General features: G+C 43.1%; 1 protein-coding gene across 1 annotated transcript in view; it reads left to right on the forward strand.

Moving 5' to 3' along the window:
* Window positions 1–6,771: 6,771 nt before the first annotated feature.
* The window catches only part of LOC129834827 (insulin-like growth factor 1 receptor), a gene marked incomplete at its 3' end in the record, with an annotated part of 119,229 nt that continues 112,604 nt past the window's right edge, over window positions 6,772–13,396 (forward strand). Inside the window, 3 exon segments of the mRNA XM_055900127.1 lie at window positions 6,772–8,853; window positions 9,696–9,885; window positions 10,238–10,611. Of these exon segments, the coding sequence (XP_055756102.1) occupies window positions 8,760–8,853; window positions 9,696–9,885; window positions 10,238–10,611 (658 nt within the window).

Genomic DNA, 13,396 nt, shown 5'->3' on the forward strand with positions numbered 1-13,396 from the left:
ACAACAATGCCTAATTTATCATAACCATCACAGACAACAACGCCTAATTTATCATAACCATCACAGACAACAACGCCTAATTTATCATAACCATCACAGACAACAACGCCTAATTTATTATAACCATCACAGACAACAACGCCTAATTTATCATAACCATCACAGACAACAACGCCTAATTTATCATAACCATCACAGACAACAACGTCTAATTTACCATAACCATCACAGACAACAACGCCTAATTTATCATAACCATCACAGACAACAACGCCTAATTTATCATAACCATCACAGACAACAACGCCTAATTTATCATAACCATCACAGACAACAATGCCTAATTTATTATAACCATCACAGACAATAATGCCTAATTTATCATAAACATCACAGACAACAAATCCTCCCATAAACAGCACCAGTCAAAAGTTTGGACACACCTACTCATTCAAGGGTTTTTCTTTATTTTGACTATTTTCTACATTGTAGAATAATAGTGACGACATCAAAACTAGGAAAAAACACATATGGAATCACGTAGTAACCAAAAAAGTGTTAAACAAATCAAAATATATTTTATTTTTGAGATTCTTCAAGGTAGCCACCCTTTGCCTTGATGACAGACTTTGCCCTTTGCCTTGCACACTCTTGGCATTCTCTCAACCAGCTTCACCTGGAATACTTTTCCAACGGTCTTGAAGGAGTTCCCACATATGCTGAGCACTTGTTGGCTGCTTTTCTTTCACTCTGCGGTCCATCTCATCCCAAATCATCTCATTTGGGTTGAGGGCGGGTGATTGTGGAGGCCAGGTCATCTGATGCAGCACTCCATCACTCTCCTTCTTGGTCATATAGCCCTTACACAGCCTGGAGGTGTGTTGGGTCATTGTCCTGTTGAAAAACAAATGATGGTCCCACGAAGCGCAAACCAGATGGGATGGCATATCGCTGCAGAAGGCTGTGGTAGCCATGCTGGTTAAGTGTCCCTTGAATTCTAAATAAATCACAGACAGTGTCACCATCAAGGCCTGATTCACGCAGTCTCCTCTGAACAGTTGATGTTGAGATGTGTCTGTTACTTGAACTCTGTGAAGCATTTATTTGGGCTGCAATCTGAGGTGCAGTGAACTCTAATGACTTAACTCCTTTCCTGTGGCGGTCCTCATGAGAGCCAGTTTCATCATAGCGCTTGAGGGTTTTTGCAATCGCACTTCTTGAAATGTTCCTGGATTGACTGACCTTCATGTCTTAATGTAATGATGGACTGTCGTTTCTCTTTGCTTATTTGAGCTGTTCTTGCGATAATATGTACTTGGTCTTTTACCAAATAGGGCTATCTTCTGTTTACCAACCTTACCTTGTCACAACACAACTGATTGGCTCAAACGCATTAAGAAGAAAATAAAATCCACATATATTTTCTTTTAAATTGAAATGCATTCCAGGTGACTACCTCATGAAGCTGGTTGAGAGAATGCAAAGCTGTCATCAAGGCAAAGGGTGGCTCCTTTGAAGAATCTCAAACTAACCAAAATCTGTCTTCTTTTCGAGACGTTCAATTTAGTTTATTCGTCCTGTTTTTCTGAATTGTCTAAATATATGAACAATTCCACATTGAACCCTGCATGGTGATGAATGATGGCCAGGACATCTGTCTGGTGAGTCGGCCTCGGCTTCATGATTCTGATGGAAATATGCTCTCTCTTCATCTAACTAATGTTTTGTCATATTTTCAGTGTGGAACCTGTCTATGTTTAGGGGGGTTATAGCCTAGGGCTAACCTGTTCTAAATGTTACTAGCAGTTCACATAGTAGCCTAGGCTAGCCTGTTCTAAATGTTACTAGCAGTTCACATAGTAGCCTAGGCTAGCCTGTTCTAAATGTTACTAGCAGTTTGCATAGTAGCCTAGGCTAGCCTGTTCTAAATGTTACTAGCAGTTTGCATAGTAGCCTAGGCTAACCTGTTCTAAATGTTACTAGCAGTTCACATAGTAGCCTAGGCTAGCCTGTTCTAAATGTTACTAGCAGTTCACATAGTAGCCTAGGCTAGCCTGTTCTAAATGTTACTAGCAGTTCACATAGTAGCCTAGGCTAGCCTGTTCTAAATGTTACTAGCAGTTCACATAGTAGCCTAGGCTAGCCTGTTCTAAATGTTATTAGCAGTTCACATAGTGGCCTAGGCTAGCCTGTTCTAAATGTTATTAGCAGTTCACATAGTGGCCTAGGCTAGCCTGTTCTAAATGTTACTAGCAGTTCACATAGTAGCCTAGGATAGCCAGTTCTAAATGTTACTAGCAGTTCACATAGTAGCCTAGGCTAGCCTGTTCTAAATGTTACTAGCAGTTCACATAGTAGCCTAGGCTAGCCTGTTCTAAATGTTACTAGCAGTTCACATAGTGGCCTAGGCTAGCCTGTTCTAAATGTTACTAGCAGTTCACATAGTAGCCTAGGCTAGCCTGTTCTAAATGTTACTAGCAGTTCACATAGTGGCCTAGGCTAGCCTGTTCTAAATGTTACTAGCAGTTCACATAGTAGCCTAGGCTAGCCTGTTCTAAATGTTACTAGCAGTTCACATAGTAGCCTAGGCTAGCCTGTTCTAAATGTTACTAGCAGTTCACATAGTAGCCTAGGCTAGCCTGTTCTAAATGTTACTAGCAGTTCACATAGTAGCCTAGGCTAACCTGTTCTAAATGTTACTAGCAGTTCACATAGTAGCCTAGGCTAGCCTGTTCTAAATGTTACTAGCAGTTCACATAGTAGCCTAGGCTAGCCTGTTCTAAATGTTACTAGCAGTTCACATAGTAGCCTAGGCTAGCCTGTTCTAAATGTTACTAGCAGTTCACATAGTAGCCTAGGCTAGCCTGTTCTAAATGTTACTAGCAGTTCACATAGTAGCCTAGGCTAGCCTGTTCTAAATGTTACTAGCAGTTCACATAGTAGCCTAGGCTAGCCTGTTCTAAATGTTACTAGCAGTTCACATAGTAGCCTAGGCTAGCCTGTTCTAAATGTTACTAGCAGTTCACATAGTAGCCTAGGCTAGCCTGTTCTAAATGTTACTAGCAGTTCACATAGTAGCCTAGGCTAGCCTGTTCTAAATGTTACTAGCAGTTCACATAGTAGCCTAGGCTTGCCTGTTCTAAATGTTACTAGCAGTTCACATAGTAGCCTAGGCTAGCCTGTTCTAAATGTTACTAGCAGTTCACATAGTAGCCTAGGCTAGCCTGTTCTAAATGTTACTAGCAGTTCACATAGTAGCCTACGCTAGCCAGTTCTAAATGTTACTAGCAGTTCACATAGTAGCCTAGGCTTGCCTGTTCTAAATGTTACTTGCAGTTCACATAGTAGCCTAGGCTAGCCTGTTCTAAATGTTACTAGCAGTTCACATAGTAGCCTAGGCTAGCCTGTTCTAAATGTTACTAGCAGTTCACATAGTGGCCTAGGCTAGCCTGTTCTAAATGTTACTAGCAGTTCACATAGTAGCCTAGGCTAGCCTGTTCTAAATGTTACTAGCAGTTCACATAGTGGCCTAGGCTAGCCAGTTCTAAATGTTACTAGCAGTTCACATAGTAGCCTAGGCTTGCCTGTTCTAAATGTTACTTGCAGTTCACATAGTAGCCTAGGCTAGCCTGTTCTAAATGTTACTAGCAGTTCACATAGTAGCCTAGGCGGAAAAATAGATGGGACGCAATTATTCCAAAACTGCAGCTAGTTGATGGAACACATATTTCCTTACTTCAATCAACCAGTCCATTTTTTTTTAAATATGTGCTAAAACTGTGGTCATTTGGCAAGGAATGTAGCTTGTTTATCCTGTCAGATACATTTTTATAGACGTGTTTTCCTAGGCATTTATTTCTGTCGGCAGGAGCTTGTGTGGGCATTAACAACACTGTGTAGAGGGAGCGGTTTGAACGCAGTGAGAGAGACGAGGAGCGAGAAAATGAATTTAGGGAGAAGAACTAATGCTTGGCCTGGGTTTATTTTTCCTTGTTCCCTGCAAATGCACATGTACTAATGGAACACTAGAGTCAAAGCTAATTAAACAATTCCAGACTAAATGTAACTTGCCTGTTCAGGCAGCCACAAACCACATTCCACAAAATAGTTTACCAGTCTGAAAAAACAACAACTGATCTCTAGTCTGGTGAAAGAGCGAGTTCTGGCGTCCGTCTGAGTACTCCATTACTCATGCTCATCCCTAGGGTCGTGCCACTGTCAATACTAAGGATCCAATTCAGTCCTTGGATGGGCAAGACAACCCAAGGACTGAATGTGTGACTGAATGGTTACTAACTACCGTGTTGGAAAAATGTGGAATGCGGCTGAAAATGATCGACACCAACCATACCGATCACTTATCGCAGGCATTTTGCTGATATCGTTCATTATGATAAGTAGCCTCTAGGCTACAAGAGAAATGTGACATTTGAAATTAAATAAGTTTGCTAATGTAACAGTTTAACTTTAGTCCGTCCCCTCGCCCCGACCCGGGCGCGAACCAGGGACCTTCTGCACACATCAGCAACAGTCACCCACAAAGCATCGTTACCCATCGCTCCACAAAAGCCTCGGCCCTTGCAGAGCAAGGGGAACCACTACTTCAAGGTCTCAGAGCAAGTGACGTCACCGATTGAAAGGCTGCTAGCGCGCACCACCGCTAACTAGCTAGCCATTTCACATCCGTTACACTGATATGGATGATTATTAATGAAACAATTGATTGTTACAAACATCAAACTAGTAGTACTAGTTTAAAAGATAACTGGAGGAAAAACTAGGGTGCAGATGACTGTTCTGAAGGTATTGTTCTATTTATCCTTATCGCACCAATTCAGGCAATTTATGGCTGTATGGATTTGTGTCCATATCGCCCAGTTCTAAATCAATATGTAGCTTTGTTAGAATGTTAATATTTCTTCTCATTACATCATTGTTTTTATCATGACAGTACGGTGCCGAGCCCAGAGAGAAACAGTCATGGCATCTTTTTGTAGGCACTAACTCCGCCATGGTTCGTTTTGTAGGGATGTCGGATAAAAGCTGAAAGTAAGATCTGTGGTAAACTAAGCACACAAGATCTTATATGTTTTGTTCAATGAGAATCTTGTTCAATGAGAATTCACTTTTTGTTCATTTTTAAGCATTTATGTCATAAAAAAAGCACAACAAGTCTTCTTAATTCATAAAGGTTGTGCAAATCAAATTAAATCTAATTTTATTGGGCACATACACATGGTTAGCAGATGTTAATGCGAGTGTAGTGAAATATTTGTGCTTTTAGTTCCAACCATGCAGTAATATCTAACAATTTCACAACAAATACCTTATACACACAAGTGTAAAGGAATGAATAAGAATATATACATATAAATAAATGGGTGAGCGATGGCCGAACGGCATAGGCAAGATGCAGTAGATGGTATAGAGTACAGTATATACATATGAGATGAGTAATGTAGGGTATGTAAACATTATATAAAGTAGCATGATATTATCTCATAGAGAAAACGTATAATATCTCATAAGCCTGTGTTATCCCAAAACCCTATCTCCCAATTAACTTTCTCCATAGCAATGGCTGAACAACCAGTGGTAAGTCATTTCCGTTTTTTAGGACTTCAAGCTGGTGAGCATCTGTGAGAGGAAAAAACAAAGCCACTCCTGGATTATCTCCAGGTTTTCCTTCCAGCCTAGTAGAACGTAGCGGTCTACGGCGTGTGGCTGATCATCTCCAGGTTTTCCTTCCAGCCCAGTAGAACGTAGCGGTCTACGGTGTGTGGTTGAACATCTCCATGTTTTCCTTCCAGCCCAGTAGAACGTAGCGGTCTACGGTGTGTGGCTGAACATCTCCAGGTTTTCCTTCCAGCCTAGTAGAACGTAGCGGTCTACGGTGTGTGGTTGAAAATCTCCATGTTTTCCTTCCAGCCCAGTAGAACGTAGCGGTCTACGGTGTGTGGCTGAACATCTCCAGGTTTTCCTTCCAGCCTAGTAGAACGTAGCGGTCTACGGCGTGTGGCTGAACATCTCCAGGTTTTCCTTCCAGCCTAGTAGAACGTAGCGGTCTACGGCGTGTGGCTGAACATCTCCAGGTTTTCCTTCCAGCCTAGTAGAACGTAGCGGTCTACGGCGTGTGGCTGAAAATCTCCAGGTTTTCCTTCCAGCCTAGTAGAACGTAGCGGTCCACGGCGTGTGGCTGAAAATCTCCAGGTTTTCCTTCCAGCCTAGTAGAACGTAGCGGTCTACGGTGTGTGACTGAACATCTCCAGGTTTTCCTTCCAGCCCAGTAGAACGTAGCGGTCTACGGCGTGTGGCTGAACATCTCCAGGTTTTCCTTCCAGCCTAGTAGAACGTAGCGGTCTACGGCGTGTGGCTGAAAATCTCCAGGTTTTCCTTCCAGCCTAGTAGAACGTAGCGGTCCACGGCGTGTGGCTGAAAATCTCCATGTTTTCCTTCCAGCCCAGTAGAACGTAGCGGTCTACGGTGTGTGGCTGAACATCTCCAGGTTTTCCTTCCAGCCTAGTAGAACGTAGCGGTCTACGGCGTGTGGCTGAACATCTCCAGGTTTTCCTTCCAGCCTAGTAGAACGTAGCGGTCTACGGCGTGTGGCTGAACATCTCCAGGTTTTCCTTCCAGCCTAGTAGAACGTAGCGGTCTACGGCGTGTGGCTGAAAATCTCCATGTTTTCCTTCCAGCCCAGTAGAACGTAGCGGTCCACGGCGTGTGGCTGAACATCTCCAGGTTTTCCTTCCAGCCTAGTAGAACGTAGCGGTCTACGGCGTGTGGCTGAACATCTCCAGGTTTTCCTTCCAGCCTAGTAGAACGTAGCGGTCTACGGTGTGTGACTGAACATCTCCAGGTTTTCCTTCCAGCCTAGTAGAACGTAGCGGTCTACGGCGTGTGGGTGAAAGAAACATATAGCCTTGTTAACAGCGCTGAATCCATCCCACTGAGCGGACGAAACCGTGATCTCCCAACCGGTGCCGCTGACTGACGTTGTAAGAGATAAGAAAACGGTTTAAAATGGATTACTAAAAGCAGATATACTACAAGGGTCTGAATCTGAACGAACATTCAAGATATTGAAATAATCTCGTTTCTGCGTGGTGAAAATTGATTCAATTCTTAGTGTATGAGCGGCGGGTGAAGACGGAGGAGGGAGACACCGGGGCTGCAGTTTTCAATTCATTTTCGTGCTGGCGGATATTTTGGATCAAACATTATGTGTCTCACTCGGTGAGGTCGCTTTTTTTCATTCATGTGTTAGCTAAAGCATACCGCCGTCAAGCCCGAACCAAGCCTGCTCTCCCGTCCACGTTGGAGGATTTTCTCCCTCGTCTGGCGAAGAGCGCATTCAAGCGAGCAAAGTGGCATTTGGTTTTTAAGAAATGGAGTCGGAAGATGCGGATTGTCAACTGCTAGACATTCCTGATGCATGTTTTTCTAGAACATTTCATACATCACTGGGTGGTTGGCTGTATTAACCACACGTTGAGTGATTGTGATAATTATATGATAGCGGACGAAGACTAAAGCTCCTTGTTTCCCTGCTGGATTAAAACACACCGCAGTGGACGCAAGACATTCCACAACACAAGGCGACCGTTAGTCTGCTAGTCAGGAGTTAGCATCGGCTAGCTCGTCTCTGGCTTCCCAACCTACTAACTAGTCAACGGTTAGGAATACTAGTCAGGAGTTAGCATCGGCTAGCTCGTCTCTGGCTTCCCAACCTACTAACTAGTCAACGTTTAGGAATACTAGTCAGGAGTTAGCATCGGCTAGCTCGTCTCTGGCTTCCCAACCTACTAACTAGTCAACGGTTAGGAATACTAGTCAGGAGTTAGCATCGGCTAGCTCGTCTCTGGCTTCCCAACCTACTAACTAGTCAACGTTTAGGAATACTAGTCAGGAGTTAGCATCGGCTAGCTCGTCTCTGGCTTCCCAACCTACTAACTAGTCAACGGTTAGGAATACTAGTCAGGAGTTAGCATCGGCTAGCTCGTCTCTGGCTTCCCAACCTACTAACTAGTCAACGGTTAGGAATACTAGTCAGGAGTTAGCATCGGCTAGCTCGTCTCTGGCTTCCCAACCTACTAACTAGTCAACGTTTAGGAATACTAGTCAGGAGTTAGCATCGGCTAGCTCGTCTCTGGCTTCCCAACCTACTAACTAGTCAACGGTTAGGAATACTAGTCAGGAGTTAGCATCGGCTAGCTCGTCTCTGGCTTCCCAACCTACTAACTAGTCAACGTTTAGGAATACTAGTCAGGAGTTAGCATCGGCTAGCTCGTCTCTGGCTTCCCAACCTACTAACTAGTCAACGGTTAGGAATACTAGTCAGGAGTTAGCATCGGCTAGCTCGTCTCTGGCTTCCCAACCTACTAACTAGTCAACGTTTAGGAATACTAGTCAGGAGTTAGCATCGGCTAGCTCGTCTCTGGCTTCCCAACCTACTAACTAGTCAACGTTTAGGAATACTAGTCAGGAGTTAGCATCGGCTAGCTCGTCTCTGGCTTCCCAACCTACTAACTAGTCAACGGTTAGGAATACTAGTCAGGAGTTAGCATCGGCTAGCTCGTCTCTGGCTTCCCAAGCTACTAGTCAACGTTTAGGAATACTAGTCAGGGAGATACGCTTTTTCTGGTCACTTCGGTCCACGTTCTTGGCCTTTTTGTGAGCTGAGACGCGACCATATTGGGACCATTCATTAATTGGGTCGTTTTTGTTTCTGACGCTGTGAGGAAGTTTATTTCCCCGGAATGAAGTGCGGCACAGAAGAGGATCATTTGACCTTGTTCTGGGGTCTGCTGCTGTGTGTCTCCGCGGTCTGCCTTCGGCCCGCAAATGGAGAAAGTAAGTGTTTTTAAAAAACGTTTTCCAGGTAACTACTAGCTAACTTAATTGATAAATGAATAATGTGTGTATATATATGTATTTGCTACGTTATCATAATGCACAAGTCCTCTTTTCTCCCAACTGTTTGTCTTGTTCTGCGTTAGACAACCATTGTTAGTTGAATGAGATGTGAAAATGTACCTACAGGGACAACCGGTCTCCTCACATTTCCTATTCTTCTGGACGTAAAACCGAGTTTCTATTTAGGATAATGTGTCACGTTTTGTATGCATTTGTGGAAGTAACGAATTACATTTCGTATTATGTTACACATGTGCAAAAAGTACATCATTACAGTATGTTAGACATTTATAAAATTGATAAGTTACGAATTACAATTAGCTGCGGCAAGCGTTAGCTAGGTGAGTAACGCTAGCTTGCTGGCAAAAGTTGGTTATGAGTCAGGTTAGGGGAAGGGTTAGTTAACATATTAAGTAGCAAAAACGTAGTAAGTAGTTGAAAAATTGCTAAAGTTGTCTGTGATGAGATTCGAACACGCAACCTCTGGGTAGCTAGACGTTCGAGTTATACGTCCAACCCGACCAACCACCCTCCTTACATGTTTTGCCTTATTAAGTAACCTTCTCTTATGTAAAAACAACATGTATTTCCGATATCTGATAAATGTATGATATTATTAGAATAGTGAAATGATTTCAAACCCTCATCCCCATAGCATGAAAGCGACCATTATGTTAGGCCTAAGTCTGTTTCTCTAGCTCTCTACATTGCTTTATTGGGCTTTAGATGAAATTGAAAAGTACATTTAAAGTCTCTTCCATTGTTTTTTCTCTCTCCAGTTTGCGGTCCCGGCATCGACATTGGTAATGACATCAGTGAGTTCCGTCGCCTGGAGAACTGTACGATCGTCGAGGGTTACCTCCAGATCCTCCTCATAGGAGACAAGAACTACAACCTCAACCAGGAAGTGTTCCGATCGCTCTCCTTCCCCAAACTCACCATGATCACTGACTACCTGCTGCTGTTCAGGTTAGCGGGCCAGATACACACCTTCCACCTCTCAATCATTTCACTCTTATTTTATACCTATCTTTTTTTAATCAGCCTTCTATTCATAATTTTGATTATTCCTGTTTGTTTTTCTTTGATCTCTTTTATGTTGTTTTGATGTAAAGTGTGTTGCTGCTTTTTAAAATGCACTTTAAACAACGTTTTGATGTAAAGTGTGTTGCTGCTTTTTAAAATGCACTTTAAACAACGTTTTGATGTAAAGTGTGTTGCTGCTTTTTAAAATGCACTTTAAACAACGTTTTGATGTAAAGTGTGTTGCTGCTTTTTTAAAATGCACTTTAAACAAGGTTTTGATGTGATTTTCATTCAGAGTCTCGGGCCTGGACTCCCTGTCCACCCTGTTCCCTAACCTCACGGTGATCCGAGGACGAAATCTCTTTTATAACTACGCCCTGGTGATCTTTGAGATGACTTCTCTGAAGGACATCGGTCTCTACAGCCTCCAGAACATCACGAGAGGAGCCATCCGGATCGAGAAGAATCCCGAGCTCTGCTATCTGGACTCTATTGACTGGTCTGTGATCATGGATGCTGAGTTGAATAACTTCATAGCGGGGAATAAACAGAGTAAGGAGTGTGGAAACGTGTGTCCAGGCATCATGGAGGAAAGCCGTCAATGCATCAGGACCAACTTCAACAACAACTTTAACTGTCGCTGCTGGACCTCCAACCACTGTCAGAAAGGTAGGAACCGTCTCAGGGTTTCTATCCGTCCTCTGCTGTTTGAATGAGTGTGGCTAGCTGCTGGACCTCCAACCACTGTCAGAAAGGTAGGAACCGTCTCAGGGTTTCTATCCGTCCTCTGCTGTTTGAATGAGTGTGGCTAGCTGCTGGACCTCCAACCACTGTCAGAAAGGTAGGAACCGTCTCAGGGTTTCTATCCGTCCTCTGCTGTTTGAATGAGTGTGGCTAGCTGCTGGACCTCCAACCACTGTCAGAAAGGTAGGAGCCGTCTCAGGGTTTCTATCCGTCCTCTGCTGTTTGAATGAGTGTGGCTAGCTGTTGGTTTGGTTCACGATGCGCTCCATATTTTCTCAATCGAAAAGGCTTTTTTCTTGTTTATTTCAACATACTAAGTGGGAAGTTCTTGAGAGGAACTTGCTTGTATGTTTTATAAAGCTGATTTTTATCGGCCGACCTATAAGGAACGATTTTTATAAGATTTCTGCGAAAATGCTCAATTTATATTTGTCCTGAAGAGGGCGCTCTTTACATGGCTGTAAAGCTATCTTGCCTTGGCGTGGTAGAGCAATACTGAACACTATCGCCCAATGAAACTACAACAGTCAGAGAGGAGAGTGAACTACTTTTACTGCGTCTATGGTGAGTGCTGAGTAGACTGAAGCTTGCCAGCTCAATAAAGTGGCAGAAATGGGAACTGGCCATTAGGGGTGTCAACGTTAAAATGACATCGGGATCTTTAAATTTACGGGAAAAATCCATAAATGAAAATCGAGATGTGTGTGTGTATATATACAAAATGTAATTCACAGTGCAGTTATCACAAAACTAACAAGCCCCGATCGTCATAAAGGAGAAACTAAAAATCCTAATGCGGGGTCGTAGGTCGTCATTTTAAATGACAATTTGTTCTTAAATGACTTGCCTGGTTAAATAAAGGTTACATTTAACCAATAAAATGCAACAATGCTGTGATGTTAATCGGACATATGCATCTTTTAAATGATTTGATATAATGCCCTCCGAATGCCATCGTCATGGAAACATGACAGAGTGAGACTGGGAAGTGACAGCAGCCCGTTGTGACAGTACTGAGATGTTAAATAAGGTGATGAGATGTGGGCTCTGAGATGTTAAATAAGGTGATGAGATGCCGACTGAGACGTTAAATAAGGTGATGAGATGCCGACTGGGACGTTAAATAAGGTGATGAGATGCGTACTCTGAGACGTTAAATAAGGTGATGAGATGTGGGCTCTGAGATGTTAAATAAGGTGATGAGATGCCGACTGAGACGTTAAATAAGGTGATGAGATGTGGACTGAGACGTTAAATAAGGTGATGAGATGTGGACTCTGAGATGTTAAATAAGGTGATGAGATGTGGACTCTGAGACGTTAAATAAGGTGATGAGATGTGGACCCTGAGACGTTAAATAAGGTGATGAGATGTGGACTGAGACGTTAAATAAGGTGATGAGATGCCGACTGGGACGTTAAATGAGGTGATGAGATGCCGACTGGGACGTTAAATAAGGTGATGAGATGCCGACTGAGACGTTAAATAAGGTGATGAGATGCCGACTGGGACGTTAAATAAGGTGATGAGATGCCGACTGGGACGTTAAATAAGGTGATGAGATGTGGACTCTGAGACGTTAAATAAGGTGATGAGATGTGGACTGGGACGTTAAATAAGGTGATGAGATGCCGACTGAGACGTTAAATAAGGTGATGAGATGCGTACTCTGAGATGTTAAATAAGGTGATGAGATGTGGACTCAGATGTTAAATAAGGTGATGAGATGCCGACTGAGACGTTAAATAAGGTGATGAGATGCGTACTCTGAGATGTTAAATAAGGTGATGAGATGTGGACTCAGATGTTAAATAAGGTGATGAGATGCCGACTGGGACGTTAAATAAGGTGATGAGATGCCGACTGAGATGTTAAATAAGGTGATGAGATGCCGACTGAGATGTTAAATAAGGTGATGAGATGCCGACTGAGATGTTAAATAAGGTGATGAGATGCCGACTGAGATGTTAAATAAGGTGATGAGATGTGGACTGAGACGTTAAATAAGGTGATGAGATGCGGACTGAGACGTTAAATAAGGTGATGAGATGTGGACTCAGATGTTAAATAAGGTGATGAGATGCGGACTCTGAGATGTTAAATAAGGTGATGAGATGTGGACTCAGATGTTAAATAAGGTGATGAGATGTGGACTCTGAGATGTTAAATAAGGTGATGAGATGTGGACTGAAACGTTAAATGAGAAGGTGATGAGATGTGGACTCTGAGACGTTAAATGAGAAGGTGATGAGATGCCGACTGAGAGGTGGAACTGAGCTACAGTGACCGTACAGGGTTAATGATAAGAGGCACCGTGAGGCCCAACCTGTTGTTGACAGCAGTTCGATAATGGACGTAGTGAGAAAATCACAGCGCTGATTACAGAAATGATTGCAGTTGATATTCAGTCATTGTCAACGGTAGATGTCTGCTTCAGTACCCTAATGGCATATCTAGAACCAGACTACAGGATGTCTGCTTCAGTCCCCTAATGGCATATCTAGAACCAGACTACAGGATGTCTGCTTCAGTCCCCTAATGGCATATCTAGAACCAGACTACAGGATGTCTGCTTCAGTCCCCTAATGGCATATCTAGAACCAGACTACAGGATGTCTGCTTCAGTCCCCTAATGGCATATCTAGAACCAGACTACAGGATGTCTGCTTCAGTCCCCTAATGGCATATCTAGAACCAGACTACAGGATGT

This window comes from Salvelinus fontinalis, chromosome 35 (genome assembly GCF_029448725.1).
Source record: "Salvelinus fontinalis isolate EN_2023a chromosome 35, ASM2944872v1, whole genome shotgun sequence".
Classification (NCBI taxonomy): domain Eukaryota; kingdom Metazoa; phylum Chordata; class Actinopteri; order Salmoniformes; family Salmonidae; genus Salvelinus; species Salvelinus fontinalis.